The sequence below is a fragment of the Microtus pennsylvanicus genome, chromosome 8 (genome assembly GCF_037038515.1).
Source record: "Microtus pennsylvanicus isolate mMicPen1 chromosome 8, mMicPen1.hap1, whole genome shotgun sequence".
Taxonomy (NCBI): domain Eukaryota; kingdom Metazoa; phylum Chordata; class Mammalia; order Rodentia; family Cricetidae; genus Microtus; species Microtus pennsylvanicus.
The window spans coordinates 23,635,959-23,652,277 of NC_134586.1; the positions used below are offsets into that span (position 1 = coordinate 23,635,959).

General features: G+C 50.6%; 1 protein-coding gene across 2 annotated transcripts; it reads right to left on the bottom strand.

Annotated features, from left to right (window-relative positions):
- Positions 1–423: 423 nt before the first annotated feature.
- Lpar5 (lysophosphatidic acid receptor 5) lies at positions 424–14,390 on the bottom strand. Of its 2 annotated transcripts, none has more exons than XM_075982751.1 (2): positions 14,130–14,390; positions 424–3,344 (listed from the first exon to the last, which is right to left on the bottom strand). In XM_075982751.1, the coding sequence occupies exon 2, from the start codon at positions 3,167–3,169 to the stop codon at positions 2,012–2,014; it is 1,158 nt and encodes a 385-aa protein (XP_075838866.1). In that variant the 5' UTR covers positions 3,170–3,344; positions 14,130–14,390; the 3' UTR covers positions 424–2,011. The 2 variants fall into 2 exon arrangements, with proteins under 2 accessions (XP_075838866.1, XP_075838867.1); XM_075982752.1 differs by lacking the exon at positions 14,130–14,390 and adding an exon at positions 10,277–10,698.
- Positions 14,391–16,319: the final 1,929 nt, after the last annotated feature.

Genomic DNA, 16,319 nt, shown 5'->3' on the forward strand with positions numbered 1-16,319 from the left:
ATGTGAACTCTAATACTTCAGAGCAAGTGATGTCAAAGTGTGATCCAGAGCTTTCTGAAGAAGTCCTTGAGGTCAAAACTATGTTTGTAACACTAACACGTCCCCTGTTCTTCTAATGCTGGTTCTCGCCCCAGTTTATACAGAAGCTTCCAGAAGGTTTATGAAATGTGATGACATCACTGCTCTTGGCTAAATGGAGTATGTCCCTCTGTATTGTTTAACACGTTTAACATGTTTCAAAAACATAAGAAAAAAGAAAAAACAAAAGCTCTCTGGTCTCTCAATTTTTGCATAAAGGGATTGGAGACTCAACAGTTTGAGGACTGATGCTTGATTTAAAAAATGTTAAAACTAGCTGGGCGATGATGGCGCATGCCTTTAATCCCAGCACTCGGGAGGCAGAGGCAGGCGGATCTCTGTGAGTTCGAGACCAGCCTGGTCTACAGAGCTAGTTCCAGGACAGGCTCCAAAGCCATAGAGAAACCCTGTCTCGAAAAACCAAAAAAAAAAAAAAAAGTTAAGACTTAGGGAGGGAGAGAGGAATGAGAGAAGTGAGGAGAGGGGAGGAGAGCAGAGCAGGGGGAGGGGAAAAGAAGAGAGGGAGGGAAGATGAAGGGGCAAGGAAGAGGGGAAGGGAGGGAAAGGGAGAGGGACAGGGTATGGAGAGAACGAGTGAGGAGGGGTGAAGCAGAGTGGGGGTTGTTGTATTTTCAAATAAAAATTCCATAAAATATTGACTGCAGCTGAGCATGGTGTACATACATATAATCCCAGCCCTGAGCGCTGAAGCAGGAGGATCAAGAGTTTAAGGCCAAGTCTGGCAGTGGTGATGCATGTCATTAATCCAAGGATGCAGAGGCAGGCAGATCTCTGTGAGTTTGAGGCCAGCCTGATCTGCAGAGTGAGTTCCAGGACAGCCGGTGCTACACAAAGATACCCTGTCTCAAAAACAAAAACAAACAAACGAATAAAATAGACCAAAAAAAATTAAGGCCAAAGCTGGTTTTAGTGGCACACACTTAAATCCCAGCACTTCTGTGACAGAGGCAAGCAGATCTCTGTGAGTTCAAGGCCAACCCGGTCTGCAGATTGAGTTCCAGGATAGCCAGGGAAACAGAGAGAACCACTGTCTCAAAAGAAAAAAAAAAGAATTCAAGGCCAGCCTCTACTACACACCAAGTTCAAGGTCAGCAGCACAGTCTATGGGGGTGGGGTGGGGAATGAGGCTGAATACTAAAGGCACAGAATGGAAGAGGCCCAGACAGTGGCAGAAGGAGAAAATGTGCCGAGAAAGGGGCAAAGAACCAGGATTTGAGAGGGACTCAACCCATAGCTCTGCTCTGCCCCCACCACCTCATACTGGGTGTCAAGTCTAAACTGTTACAGGTCACAAAAGAGGTCAGTGCATATCAGATAAACCTGTGTATTCTGCCTCCCACCTGCGCAGGGAAGCCAAGTGCATGTGAGGGCAGGTGGCGAGGCACTCACGGCCCTCAAGTCAGCACAGAAGGCCACATGGGGACTGGGGGCATGGTGTCCCTGGCCCTCACGTCAGCACAGAAGGCAGCAGGTGGGGCTGGGATGGGGTTCAGTGGGAATGAGGTGGCCCAGCATGTGCAGACAGTGGGTTCTAGGTCCCACCACCAACCCTGAGTTTTGTATTTGAAGATGGATGGATTTCTGTGTAGTTGATTCACCAAGGTCAGGGAATCTTCAGTTCTCAGACTGATGACCTAAATCCAGGAGATCCAGCTTCTCTTCCATGTATCAGCTCTTAGCCGTGGGCATACTCACCACATGGCTTCCTACTTACTGGAGCGGACTTTCTCTGAATAAAAACCAGAGCTAACACTGTCACCAGCAACACTCTGGCTTTCCTGCCCTTGCTTACACACTTATCTCCTTCTGCACACTAGGACTGCAGTTGCTTCAGAGTCCAAGTCCCCAGCCCACCTCGCTGAAATGTACACCCTAAGGGAGGCCTGAGAATACACTGTCACGCTGTGTCCTTTCAGAGGGCTGAATCCTGGGGGCTCTGGGTGATGTGTGTTTCCAGATTGCCAGGCTGGAGTAACCCCTGACTGGTGGCGTCCTGCCCGGTGTTTTGGGTGGTTTCTGAGGGTGGTTCGGTGAGCACCCCTCGAGCTCCATTGGTAGTCAGAGGCCTCGTCTGGAGCGCGGTGCCCAGGTTGCGAAGGGTGTTTCGGAAACCCTCGGCACTGAAGTAGTACACCAGCGGATCCAGCACGCAGTTGGCACCGGCCAGCAGCACCATTACCATCAGCACACCGCGCACCTGATCGCGGGCCTCAAGGCTGGATTCCACCAGGTTGGCCCGCAGCAGCCCGTACACAGCCAACGTGGCGTTGTAGGGCACGAAGCACAGCAGGAAGATGATGAGGTTGATCAGAAGGAGGCGCACGGTCTTCTGGCGCCGATGGCTTTGAGTGGCGTCAGGCCTCGCCAGCGTCCAGAAGACCCGGCCCGACGAATAGACGACAGCCGCCAAGGGCAGCAGAAAACCCAGGGTCTCAGCCAGCAGCAGCAGCGGCAGCAGCCCGCCCTTCCACAGCTGATCGCTGAAACTCTCGAAGCACAGGCTCACGGTGCTGTTCTCGTACCTGCAGGAGGACGGGCTGTGCACGCGGGCGGCGGGCACTGCGCACAGCAGGATGAGCGCCCAGACGCCTAGGCAGACCCGCCGCGCCACGTGGGGCCGCCGCAGGTGGCGCAGTCGCAGCGGGTGCACGATGGCCGCGTAGCGGTCCACGTTGATGAGCATCAGAAAGATACAGCTGCCGTACATGTTCATCTGGAAGATGGCGCCCGACGTCTGGCACAGGAAGTCCGGGAAGGGCCAGTGGTGCCGTGCATAGTAGGAGAGGCGCAGGGGCAGTGACAGGGTGAAGAGCAGGTCGCTGGCTGCCAGGTTACACATGTACACGCTCACCACCGAGTTTATGCGCAGCACACGCAGGAAGACCCATAGAGCCAGAGCATTGAGAGGGAGACCAGTCGCCAACACCAGGCTGTAGACCACCATATGCAGACGGTGCGTGCCCCGATAGTCACGGCACTGGGGCACAGGGCTGTTGGTAGAAGAGGCATTGACTGAAGAATTGGCAAACATCGTGTCCAAGTGGGAAGAGAAACTAGGCTGAGGCATCATGGGGAATGCTAAGGTACGAGCATGGCTTTCACCTCCAGGGTGGTAGCCTGGTGGCTATGCAGAGTCTGTCCCAAAGCAAGCAGAGGCAAGACATGGGAGTGGAGTCTATGACCTCAGGGGCAGATGACTGGCCAAGGCTGGAAGCCTTTGGTACTACAACTTCAGCAGTGGAGACCTGGAATAGGAAGGCAAGGCAAACATAAAGTTAGTAGAGATAGAACCGTCCTCTAAATACTTAGCTAACAGGACTGTCCCCTCTGGGTCCTTTCTCAGCCTCAGGGCTCTTCGCTCCACCTTCTCCATCCTTCTGCCAGAATGACTTTATAGCGCCCCTCTGTCGTCAGTGTCCTGCCCAGGTCCTGCAGTCACCGGTCCCAGACAGGCTATGCTTGAGTGCTGGCTTTGTCACTTGCCTTGCTTTGTGACCCCAGAGATGGCATTCTCTCTGAATTTCACTTTCCTTATCTGGGTGCATTGTGAAGGAGTCTGAGTGCCTTCTACTTCAAGACGTTGTTTGGACATTAAGTAAGATGAAAATGCTTCCATCGCTGTTCTTAGAACCTGCCTTCCCTCCTGCTCTTAAATGCTTACCGAATCCTTAGAAGGTTCCAGCCTGCTCCAGCAGCGAACAACAAAACAAAGACCTTGTCCCACCCACCTACTTCACAGTCCATTAGAGGAAGACTACCAACAAACAGCACGAATAGGTCTAACCAGCGGGAGAAGGGTTGCTGCGCACTTCCGCTGGGCCGGGGGCTGGGTTGGTGCCCTGCTATCTAGGGATAAAGTTCAGACTCTCAAGTCCAGCACAATCCCAGTTCTGTCCATTGTATTCGCCTGTCCCTTGTGGGCAGGCTTTGGTCAGAGAGACCAGCTGGATTCAGTTTGACTGGCCTAACCCTGCATTTCTTCATCTACAAAATGAGAATAAGAATGTACCCGTGTACTGCAAGGCAGTTGCCAGCAGCCCTGGTCAGAGGCACATTCAGAGCACTTTAGCGTTCCAGTCAGAAAGGTGGGGGAAGGCTCCAAGGCAGTGGTTCTCAGCCTTCCTAATGCTGCAGCCCTTTAATACAGTTCCTCATTTGTGGCGACCCCCAACCATAACATTATCTCGTTGCTACTTGATAACTGTAATTTTGCTACTGCTATGAATGTAAATATCTCATATGCAGGATACAATATGTTACCCCCAAAGGAGACACAACCCACAGGTCCAGAACTGCAGCCCCAAGAACTGTGAGCCCTCCTTACTAAGCCATGGTACACTCCCTACCAGAGAACCAATTGGTGCACCACAGAGAGCCGAGAGGTAGATAATGGACAAGATAGGGCCTTAGGGCCCCACCTCCCTCATAGGCAAGAGGCCACAGGAGCCACCTCCCCATCGCTGCCTCATACTCAGGTGTGTGTGTGTTAGAATAAATATAACTTGATCTTTACCTTTTTTTTTTGAGACAGGGTCTCATGTAGCCTAAGCTGGCATTAAACTTGATGTGAAGTTGAGGCTGGCCTTGAACTCTTGAGCCTCTTGCCCCAGCCTTCCAAGTGCTAGGGTTACAGGTGTGTGCCACCATCCTTAGCTCCAGTTTCACTTTTTACATTTTATTTGACTTCTCTTCCTGGAGCCATGGTCTGACTATGCTGCCCAGGCCGTGTGGCCTGAGTTCCAGGGTTGAAGTGTTCTGCCTCAGCTGGGAATGCAGGTGTCTCCCACTGCACCCGATTCTAACATCATTTTATTTCATTTAAAAATAGTTATTTTTTAAAATTTTATGATTATGAGCACTCTGCTTCAATGCATGGATGTGAATCTCATGTGTGCCCGGTGCCTTTGGAGGCTAGAACTTTCTCATCAGGCTCTTTAGACCTGGAGTGGCAGAGGCTGTGAGCAGCCATGTGGGTTGGGGTAACTAAACCACAGTCCTCTGCAAGAGTGACAAGTGCTTTCATCTTGTCATCGTTCTGGGGTTTGGTTTGGTTTTATACAGGATTTTTCTGTGTAGCTCTGGCTGTCCTGGGACAGAATCTCTCTTTAACCCCATGTGGTCTGGAACTCACTATGTAGACCAAGTTGGCCTCGAACTCACAGAGATCCTCCTGCCTCTCTGCCTCCCATGTACTAGGATTAAAGGCGTGCACCACCTGGCTCTCCAAGTCCTTGTTATTACTGTTTTAATTATGTGTATTTGTGTGTGGTGGTGTGTGTGGGGGGGGCGTGCATATGAGTGCAGTGACGGAGGAGGCCAGAATCCAGGATCTCCTGGGGCTGAAGTTACAGGCAGTTGTGCTGGGAGCAAAAGTTGGGACCTCTGGAAGAGCAGCAAGTACCCTGAGTACTTGCTGAGCCGTTCGCTATCCCTTAATATTATTTTAAAGAGGGTATAACATCATGCTGTTAATATATGTCTTACCACAAATCATTTCCAGAAACGAATTTTTTTTTATTATGTCCAACAGTGCTATACTCATAAAGCAATACTCCCTGCCTCACCCCTTCCCCGGTCTCTGGTACCCTCTTTCCTACTTTATGTCCCTGAATTGTCTGTTCTAGATACCTCACAGGAGTGGAGCGATACAGTGTTTGCCCAGTGTCTGGCTTTTCCATCCATCCTTCCACGCATGCAGCCACACTGTAGCGTGTGATGGTAAGGGGTGGAACCCAGGGCCTTATAAACTCTAAGTACACCCACATGTGATGGTACACACCTACAATCTAGTGCTCGGAAGACTGAGCCAGGAGGAACGGGAGTTCAAGGTCATCCTCCTCACACTCGTAATCCCGGGGTTTAGGAAGATTGCCAAGAGTTCAGCCTAGGTTACCAAGTGAAACTTTGTCTCAAACCAGCTAAACAGATCACATCTAGCTACTAGGGATGCTGAGGCAGGATTGCCACTTGAATACAGGAGGTTAAAAACAGCAGTGGAAACACAACAGGACCTCATCTCAGAAAAAAAAAAAGCTTCTGTCTTGAATATTTATACGACTTTTCCCTTGTCATTAGTCCCTCAAAAAGTGCAGTGTGGAAGCACTGGTCTGGGATGGTGGTACTCACCGCTCTCAAAGAGCAGGAAGGTCCCAAATTCAAGGTCACCCTGGGCTCTAGAGGAAGACCCTACATCGTGAGTTCAAGGCCAGTCTCGTTTCACGACAGCCAGAGCTACGTAGAGAGACCCTGTCTAAAACAAAACAACAAACAAAGATCTTTTTTTTTTTCCAGGCTGGCCTCGAACTCGTGATCCTCCTGCCTCTGCCTCCTTCAGCAAATCCTACCGGCGTGCGCCACCACAACCGGCAAAGATCTTTTTAAAAAAAGAATTTGGTGCTCTTCAAGAGGACCAATTCCCAGCACCCACATGCAGCTCACGAATGTAACTCCAGTTTCAAGATATCAAACGCCTTCTCTGGTTTCCATGGGCACTGTACACATGTGGTACACAGACATACATGCAGCCAAAACTCCATTCATACAAAATAAAAATAAATATTCTTTAAATGTTTTTTTTTTTTTAAAGTAGGGTGTGGGCACAGGCCTGTAATTCCAGAGGCTGAGGCAGGACAATAGACTGGGCCGAGATAAGGAAATGAGATAAGGCTTATATAATATATAATATGTGGGATTATATAGGGAAGCCCTTTTCCCTTTTACAAAACACAAATGCAGAAGGGTTCAGTGCATACACACACACTCAAAGAGAAAGTGGAACAAAAACAACAATAAAAATCTATTTATAGCCGGGCGATGGTGGCACACGCCTTTAATCCCAGCACTCGGGAGGCAAAGGCAGGTGGATCTCTGTGGGTTTGAGACCAGCCTGGTCTACAAGAGCTAGTTCCAGGACAGGCTCCAAAGCCACAGCAAAACCCTGTCTTGAAAAACCAAAAAAAAAAAAAATCTATTTATATTGTATTACATGGGTTATAAGCAACCTAGAGATAGGTGGTTTGGGGGAAGCAGGGGAGGACACAGGGTCTCAGGTGACCTAGACTGCTCTAAGACTAAGTAGCCGAGGGTGGCTTTGAACTCCTGCTCCTCCAGTTTCCATCTCCCAAGTGCTGGGGTTACAGGCATGTAGTATCTGACCTGAGGTTAGAGACAGGTACTTTGAGGTATATAGGACAATATGTATAGGATTTATGCCTCCAAAAATGTTGGCAACTGACGAGGTCTGAGATACTAGTACCCCACAGATACAGATACTAGTACCAAGTCAGATGCAAGCACACCGAACAGCAAAGGACCTTGTCCCTCTGCCCTGCTTATGGCAAGCCAGCAACTTCTGCACATACATTGTGTTTGCAGGCCTCTGCCTTGGCAGCTGGCATTTCTTCAGCCTGGAATGTTCTTCCTCCCCTTTGCTACCCAATAAACCTGGTCATTTTACATGAGGCCGTGTGACCTCTTTCGTGGCTCTGTCTTCCTCTGCAGGGCAGCTGTGGTCAAGTCCCTTCCTTTGGGCTACCCGGGGTCCACAGACACCTCAGCTGTTCCTACACGCACGGTGACAGCTAGTTCTTAGTCCCTCTCCTTAGGCTCTGAGCAGGAGGGGCTTCAGGAGGAGGCTGACATCTTTGCCAGCTCAGCATCTACACCAGTACAAGTGGAGCGGGAAGAAATCAGCCACTCCAGCAGCCAGGCCAAGCATGTTGTCTCTAGTCCTCCCCACGGTTCTTTGAGGTAGGTGTTTGTCTTCATTGTTATAGGAAAGAAAACAAAAGCTGGTCTCCGAGGAATAAAGGCAGGACCCAAATCTTGGACCGCCCAGCTCCAAAGTTCAAAACCGTACATTGCAGCTCCCAACAAGAATGAAGGAGGGTTTGTGGATGGGTACTGCCTAGACTGGTCTTTTATAATTGCCCGTATGAAATCTATGCCCATGGGTAACATATCATTTCCTCATTTGTCTGATTGGTATTCGTTTTAATACCCACTTCCTTTTGAATCCTCTCAGCACACTGGCTGCACACACCCATCTCTTTCACACACACACAGAAATGCCTTTTTACAATCTTCCCCTGAGTACTGAAGCACTTAAGCAAGGAGCAGTGGTACATTCCTGAAGTCCCAGCTACTCAGGAGGCTGAGACAGGAGGAGCCCAGGAGCGAGGGCCAGCCTGAGCCAAAAGGGACACCTAGTCTCCAAAAGAGAAAAGCCTTTTAGCTGGCTGCTTTTAAGTGCTTTTAACCCACCTGCTGTTTTGTGTATTTATCCCCCCTCCCCAACTAGATGGCAAAGCCCGAGGGTGAGGATCACATTCTTAAAACACACACTTCAGTGCTGCACCTACGTTCCCTGAGTGAATCTCTCTGGCCACCTGGAAGGAAAATGGTTTCCATCCCACAATTAGCTTATTCTCGGTGCTTCTATAACCACCAAATTGTTTACCATGCTTCTGCCTCTGCTCTTTACTGACTCACAGGACACCAGGTCTCTGCCCAGGCCTAACAGTTTCATTAAGAGACCTGGGGAGATGGCAAGTGAAGACTTGGACCGCTCTTATGGGGGACCAGGGTTCACTTGCAAGCTCTCATTGTCGGGTGACTCACAACCTGGAACTCCAGCTCCAGGGACTCCGATACCTCTGGCCCCTCAGGCACCTGCACGTACCCACATATAGACACGAGCATATATATCATTTCAAAAATCAGTGGCGGGCGGTGGTGGCGCACGCCTTTAATCCCAGCACTTGGGAGGCAGAGGCAGGCGGATCTCTGTGAGTTCGAGACCAGCCTGGTCTACAGAGCTAGTTCCAGGACAGGCTCCAAAGCCACAGAGAAACCCTGTGTCGAAAAACAAAAACAACAACAACAAAAAAAAATCAGTGGGGCTGGAGAGATGGCTTAGTGGTTAAGAGCACTGGCTGCTCTTTCAGGGGACCAAGGTTCAATTCTCAGCACCCACATGGCAGCTAAAATTGTCTATAACTCCAGTTCTGGGGGATCTGACACCCTCATACAGACATACATGTGGGCAAAACAACAATGCACTCAAAATAAAATAAATCACTACAAAATTAACAAAAACGAAAAAATTTCAAAAATTCAGTAACAGTTTGTAAGCAAAACAGCAAGAACTATCATTTTGTAACCAAAATCTTACCATTTTACTTGTAAAATCAAGAACTCCTACAATTAGGAAGAACATTCTAGATACTGAGTGCAGGAATACATTCTTTTCTGGGAATTTCAAGTCTGTCTGTTAAAACAAATTATAAAGCTTAAGTAGATCAAAATGTGAAAGAATCTTTGAACAGCTACTTAAAGGGATCCCTTAAAAAAGGAAACGGCGATGGTCTCATTACCCTATTTCAAAGAGAAGTTCTTGGGTTTCTTTATGGTGGAGACTCTGTGAAAAAGCTCCCTTCCAACAGACAGAAAGGCCAAGCTGCTAAGGCCCCTGCCTGGCCCCTTACCCTGTTCCCCTCATTCCCTGAGCTCTGCCCAGGCTCCTGGCTCAGGAACTGTAAGGGCCCAGTGCCAGGCCAGATGGCAAAAATGGGAAAAACTGCCAAAGAGGAGTGTGGAAAGAGGGATGTAGGTGTGGGGGAGAAGTAGCACAGACCCTCTCCCCAATTCTGCCTTGAAGAAGAGGCTAGGCTGGGGGGAGGCGGAGATGGAAAAAAAATCTAAGTAGCAGTTACCTCCAAAAAGAAGGAAGAGTGATGTTTCATTTCTCCGGCTAGGAGGGGGCCACAGAGGCCTACACAGCTTGGTGACACGGACACTCACTGATGTCACATAGGCACACCGTGACACACATTTCCATACACAGACACACGGAGGCATGCATACATTAGCATCCAAATCAGTGTCTGTGTACAGGCTGTTACACTTGCAGAGCCACGTGGGCCAGAGAGAAAGAGGAGTCCTGGCCCCTGCCTTAGGGAAAATCTTTAACGAGCACAGAGAGCAAGGTTTCTTCATAAGCGCATGCTCATACAGATGTATGCAAAAAATATCTCGGCCCACAGGCATGGAGGACCAGAGAAACCACAGTCAACATAGAGGAACCAGGGGCACCATGCTTTCCACCCTCATGCTGCTCAAATCAGAGCAGGCCAGTGGCTCAAGGCGTCCCTGTCCATCTGGGGCCCTTGTTCCTTACCTCCTCAGGACCTCTGGAACCTGTTCCATTGCCCTCTGAGCTGGGCTGGGTGCTGCTCTTAGCTGAGATAAGGGCGAGGGGCAGGGCTATTTTCTGTCACAGGCAGGAAGTAAAAGCCAAGAGTAAAGTGGGCAGGAGGCTAGCTCATGATCAGCCCTCCACGCGGCCCCCCTGCTCTGCCTGAGGGGGCCATCCTCCCCAGCCTGTAGCCGACAAAGCGATGCGGAAGGTCTCTGCTGCCAGCAAATTCAGCAGTGACAGGAAGAGTCTGCCCACCACCGGCACTTTGCTCCCCCACCTTGCCTCTCTCCCATGTGCCACAGACAGCTTGCTCGGTGACTCCTGTTACCAATTCACATCTTTCTGCCTTCTCCAAGGGGCCAAAATTCAGGTCTTTGTGCTGACAATTACCTCTGGGGTAATCTCAGTTCATTTCTCAGCCCAAACACAGGAAATAGCACTCCTTTCCCTAAGTGTCTAAATTGCCCCTTTGACACTTCCTCTGCTTCTGTTCAAGCACTGCCAAGCAGGTGCACCTCACCCCTGACAGGCCTGGGAGCAAGGGTGACATCATGTGCAGTCACTAAGCTCCCCACAGGGCCCCTGGGTTTGCCGAGAACCCTGTCTTAGACTTGTTAGTTCTGCCCCGGTCTCAGGTGTGCTGGTTTATACCTGTAATGCCAGCACTTGGGCGGCAGAAAGCAGGAAGGTCACCACAGGTCCCAGGCCTGGTCTACATAACCAGGTTCAGATCAGGCAAGAAAACCCTGTCCGCCGGGGTGTGCATACTTTTCTATGTAGTGAGTTCTGGGCAGCAGAATTACACGGTAAGACTTGCTGTCAAAACAAAATTAAAGCAAAAGTTTTGGCCTTCCTGTGCACAGTTTAAAGCTGCCGGTCAGCTTCTCCTGAGACTGAGGGCCAGGGCAATGGTTTGGAGAGTTCAGAGTGAGGTCACCCAGCCTAGAAGAAGATAGAGTCTGGGGTCACCAGAAAGAGAAAGGAGAACTCCTGTGGCCCAGTAGCTATTCCTGCAGGCCCAGGAATCCTGCCCCATCCGTCACTGGGGTCCTGTCTTCTCCCTACTCAGAACAGCCCTGCTTGTCCTCTCTCCCCCAGTCTTTCTTTCTCTCCCTGCCCTTCTAACATGGTCCTCAGATTCAGTCTCCCTCCTGGGCTCAGCAATTTCCCTTCCTTTTTTTGGGGAGTTTTTCTATAGCTTTTGGAGCCTCTCTTGGGACTAGCTCTTGTAGACCAGGCTGGCCTCGAACTCACAGAGATCCGCCTGCCTTTGCTTCCTGAGCGCTGGGATTAAAGGCGCCCGGCCGCAATTTCCCTTCCTATACCTGTCTAGCCCCCTTCAGTGGGGTTTCCCTTTTCCCTCTCCTCCCTCCTTTCTTCCTTTCTCCTTGAGATAGGATCTCACAGCATATCTCTGGCTGGCTTGGAATACACGACAATCCTTCAGCCTCAGGCTCCAGAGTGCTGGGACTATGATCAGCCTTCACAAGGCTTTTCTGGGAAAGCCAGAAGTCACAGGTGACCCAGAGTCCAGTAATTGGTTTCCCCGATGTGTAGATGACAGCTTACCTACCTGTCCCTCCACCCTACCTCCCAAAGCTGGAAAAACAGGAAAGTAAGTTCCAACCCCCCCAAAAGTCACTGCCATAGGCTCGCACCATGCTGATCTCTGCCCTGTGTACATCTTACCCTCGCTTCAAGCCTGACAGGTCCTGCCTCTTCTGAGTAAGCTCCCGGAGCCTTTTAGGCTGGGTGACCTTACCCTGAACCTCCATCACACCACTGGCCTCAGAGGCCCACGCCCTTTGTTTCTGATGCTGGGGATGAACCCAGGGCCTAGTGCACACTAGACAAGCACTTTGCCTCCTAGCTACGCCAATATCCTCATCAGCTCTCCCCCCTTCTGCTATGTCCTCCTTGGTTTTATTATTATTATTATGGGGCACATACTGGGGGGAGGGGGTGGGGAGAGCCAATGGCACAGACTGAGCTGGCCTCTGGTATCTCTGGTTGTTTGAGAGGTGAGGGCCACTGTCATATTCCTTGCCTCCATTTCCCCCAGGGCTGTGACTTCAGCTTATCATAAACGAAGAGTTCTGGAAGTCTTTGAGTCCCTTTCTTTTCACTGAGCCCCTTAAAACTGTAGGCAGTAGGCAGGCAGTGGCCTGCACGAGGATGGCAAAGGTCCCAGACAGCCTTCCACAGGTTCTCCACATGCACAAGAGCGCATTTCCTCCCTCTTTGTGCTACTCATGAGCCATAGTCTGTCAAAGCGGTGGGGACAGAGAGACCAGATGGCCCAGCACCCTTCCATTTCAGCATGTCAGGTCGGGGCAGCGCTTCCTCACGACCCATTAAGACAGGCCTGGGAGGGCTGGGGGTAGCTCGGTGGCAGATAGGTTACTGGCATTCACAAAGTCCCGGGCTTAACCTCGGGCACAACAAAAAATAGATGAAGTAGATCTGAGCGTCGTGGCACATTCGTGTAGTTGAAACTATCCGGAAAGCTGATAGGATAGGGATCATCTGAGGTTAGGAGTTAAAGACCATCCCAGAAAGCATGAGACTTCGGGCTGGGCAGTGGTGGTATATGCCTTTAATTCCAGCATTTGGGAGGCAGAGGCAGGTGGATCTCTGTGAGTTCAAAGCCAGCCTGGTCTACAAGAGCTATTTGCAGGACAGCTAGGTCTGTTACACAGAGAAACACTGTCTTGAAAATACAAACACACAGACCAGAAGAAAGCATGAGACTTCATTCCCCAAAAGGGTCAGTCAGGAGAGCAGGGATGCAGCTCCTCAGTTGGTGGGGTATTTACCCAGCGTGCTCTGGGTTATGCAGCTCCTCAGTTGGTGGGGTATTTACCTAGCGTGCTCTGGGTTAAGCAGCTCCTCAGTTGGTGGGGTATTTACCCAGCGTGCTCTGGGTTATGCAGCTCCTCAGTTAGTGGGGTATTTACCTAGCGTGCTCTGGGTTAAGCAGCTCCTCAGTTGGTGGGGTATTTACCTAGCGTGCTCTGGGTTAAGCAGCTCCTCAGTTGGTGGGGTATTTACCCAGCGTGCTCTGGGTTAAGCAGCTCCTCAGTTGGTGGGGTATTTACCCAGCGTGCTCTGGGTTAAGCAGCTCCTCAGTTGGTGGGGTATTTACCCAGCATGCTCTGGGTTCAACCCTGGCACTTGCAGAAACCTGCTGTGGTGGTCCGTGCCTGGAATCCCAGACTCCAGAGGGAGAGGAATCAGGAGTTCAAAGACCGCCTTGGCTATGTTTAGATTTTGAGGCCAGCCTGGGCTACATCTCAAAAGCGGGGGGGGGGGGGGGGTTAGGGGCACTCAGTGGTAGGACAAGTGCTTAGCTTATAGTCATTCTATCCCAGCATCAAATAACCAAATAAAACACACCTTGGTGACCCGGGGAGGGCCGTCTTTCCCGGCCAGATCTTTAGCTAACTTTAATCAGTTCAGCTCAGTGTCTTCCAGGTTAGGACCCAGTCCTGCAGGATGAGTGGGTGTGAGGGGAGCGGATCTCAGAGAGCTCTCCTCAGAGAGCTCTCCTCAGGGAGCTCAGGGTCAGCATGAAAGCAGGAGCCTAACGATTTAGGGGAGGACCCTAAGGTGGTTCACAGTGGGGCTTCAGGCCTTCGGGTGTGCCAGGCAGGTTGGCTGCCTCTTCAGGCCCCCTGTGGAAAGATCTGTCCCCCGGCGGGGGGGAGGGCAGCTCCTTTTGCCCTCTCGCCTTATCCAAAAGGGTTCCTCAAAGCCTACGGCCCACCCGTATTCTCCATCCTCACCAATGTCCCCCACTTCTGGTGAGACCCCGCTTGTCACACCCCCATACCTGTGTTCTGCCGCTCTTCCTCTGCCGCTGCCCCAAGACTGCTTCCGCTGACACTCTGACACTCTGGGCTGGGCTGAGCTGTGCCGGTAGGACCTGCTCCTGGGCGGGCCTGACACACCCACCCCACAGATCTCAGTCCATCCAGGCCAGCTCCGTGCACTCTTCCAAACCCACAGAGTGGGAGTGGAGAAAAGCCTTGACCACAGACACCTCAGCAAACGGGTCCGAGACGCGAGTCCCAAGAGCTGATGAAAACCCAGCCCTACCTCTAGTCATCCCGACTATGGCTCACAGACTTGCAGTTTCCGGGAACTCCAGGTGGCACACCCACCCCCAATGCCTGATGACTAACACCCTCCCCCCACCCATGCTACTCTCACCTGTCTCCTCCCTGCCTGCTCTCTTCCTCTCTTGGGTCAGGTAGGTGGTTTACTTCATGTGGCTCGTGGTTGCATCTTCCGCTGCCTAGGGCCCACGGGCATGCCAAGTGTTCTCCCTCCATGCCAGCACACACCCAGTTCCTCCTTAGCAGTGGCCTGTCTGGATGCTTCCTCCTCTCCCTCTGCTGTCTCAGGCTGGGAGCTCCTGGAGGCAGGGAGCCTAGGGTGGTTCCTGTCTGCATCTTTGGGCTGAGCATAGCCCCTTGCTACATGATCAAAGGCCGTGTTTTTGGAGGTCTCTGGAAAAGGTATTATGGTTACATGAGTTTGGCAAACACTAGGCAAAAAGCAGCATTAGCATAGTGCTGAATGGGAAGCCAGGATTGACCGGCCACTCCAGCTGGCTGAGGGTGCATAAGGAGAGCCTTATTCTAATTGTCTTGTTTCCTTTGTGAGGATTAAATCCAGGATGGCCCACGCAGGTCAGCAGGCGCTCTTCCACCAAGCCACACCCAGATTTACTATTTTGGGCACATTTCAACTTTCCTTTTTTGAGACAGGTCTCATTATGTATCTCTGACTAGCTTAGAACTCACTCTGTAGACCAGGCTGGCCTTGAACTCACAGAGATCCTCCAGCCTCTGCTTCCTGGGTGCTGGTGTTACAGAGGTGTACACCACCATGACTGGCAATCTCTTGATTTTTTTTTCTTAAAGAAATTTTATGCTCCAGAAAACCACAATTGGGCACAACCGATGCTGATGTGCCCAGCCCCAATGGATACACCGACAATACACTTCCTGCACCTAAGGTTCAGGAAACGTCTCCGAAAAGGGGCGGAAAGAACCAGAGAACAGGAAGTCCAATGTGAGAACGTGTCTCTTAGAAAAGACAAGGAAACTTCACCCATGGTACCTCAGCAATATGGCTGCCTAAACAAGGTCTGAACAATGACAACACTAGTACCCGCTAATGTGGAAGGGGGACGACCACCAGCAGTCCCACCTCTAGACAAAGAACTGCTGGCCGCTAATGACGGCTGAGAGAGGGAGAATTCGTCTTTCCCAGGGATGAACCCTTAATTAACTTAACCAATACGAAATGGTCAACCCTGAAACTATGTATACACAAGCACCACTAAAGCAGATTGTGTGTGTGTGTGTGTGTGTGTGTGTGTGTGTGTGTGAGAGAGAGAGAGAGAGAGAGAGAGAGAGAGAGAAACAGTGAAAGAAGAAGAAACCATTAACTTGAGAGGGAGTGAGGAGAGAACGTGGCAGGAATTGGAGAGAGGAGCAGGAAGGGGAGAAATTAAATTTTAACTAAAATAAAAAATAATTTTTTACATATGTGTATCCTTGAGTGTGCCTATGTGTGCAAGGTACATGCAGGTGCTTGTGAAGGCTGGATGATAGCACTAGACCTTTGGAAATTGGAGTCACCAGACATGGGTGCTGGGAACCAAGTCTGGGATTTCTGCGAGAGCAGGAAGTTTCCTTAACCATTGAGCCTTCTTTTTTTCTTTTTCCTCTGATTTTGTTGTTCTGGTTTTTTGAGACAAGGTCTCTCTAATATATAGCTCTGGCTGTCCTGGAACTTGCTTTGTAGGCCAGGCTGAGTTCAAACTCACAGAGATCTGCCTGCCTCTGCCTCCTGAGTGCTGGAAAACAAGGGGTGTGCCACCACCTCCTGGCTTGAGAATGTTTTTATTATGAAGGTGTAGATGTGTGTGTGTGTGTGTGTTTGGGAGATGCATGTAGGCAATATGCAATCACGCCGTGGTACCTGTGTCAACACTGTGCAGTTGGCTCTC

Coding starts and splice junctions, on each gene's coding strand:
- Lpar5 (XM_075982751.1), bottom strand. CDS start 3,169: ATGATGCCTCAGCCTAGTTTCTCTTCCCACTTGGACACGATGTTTGCC.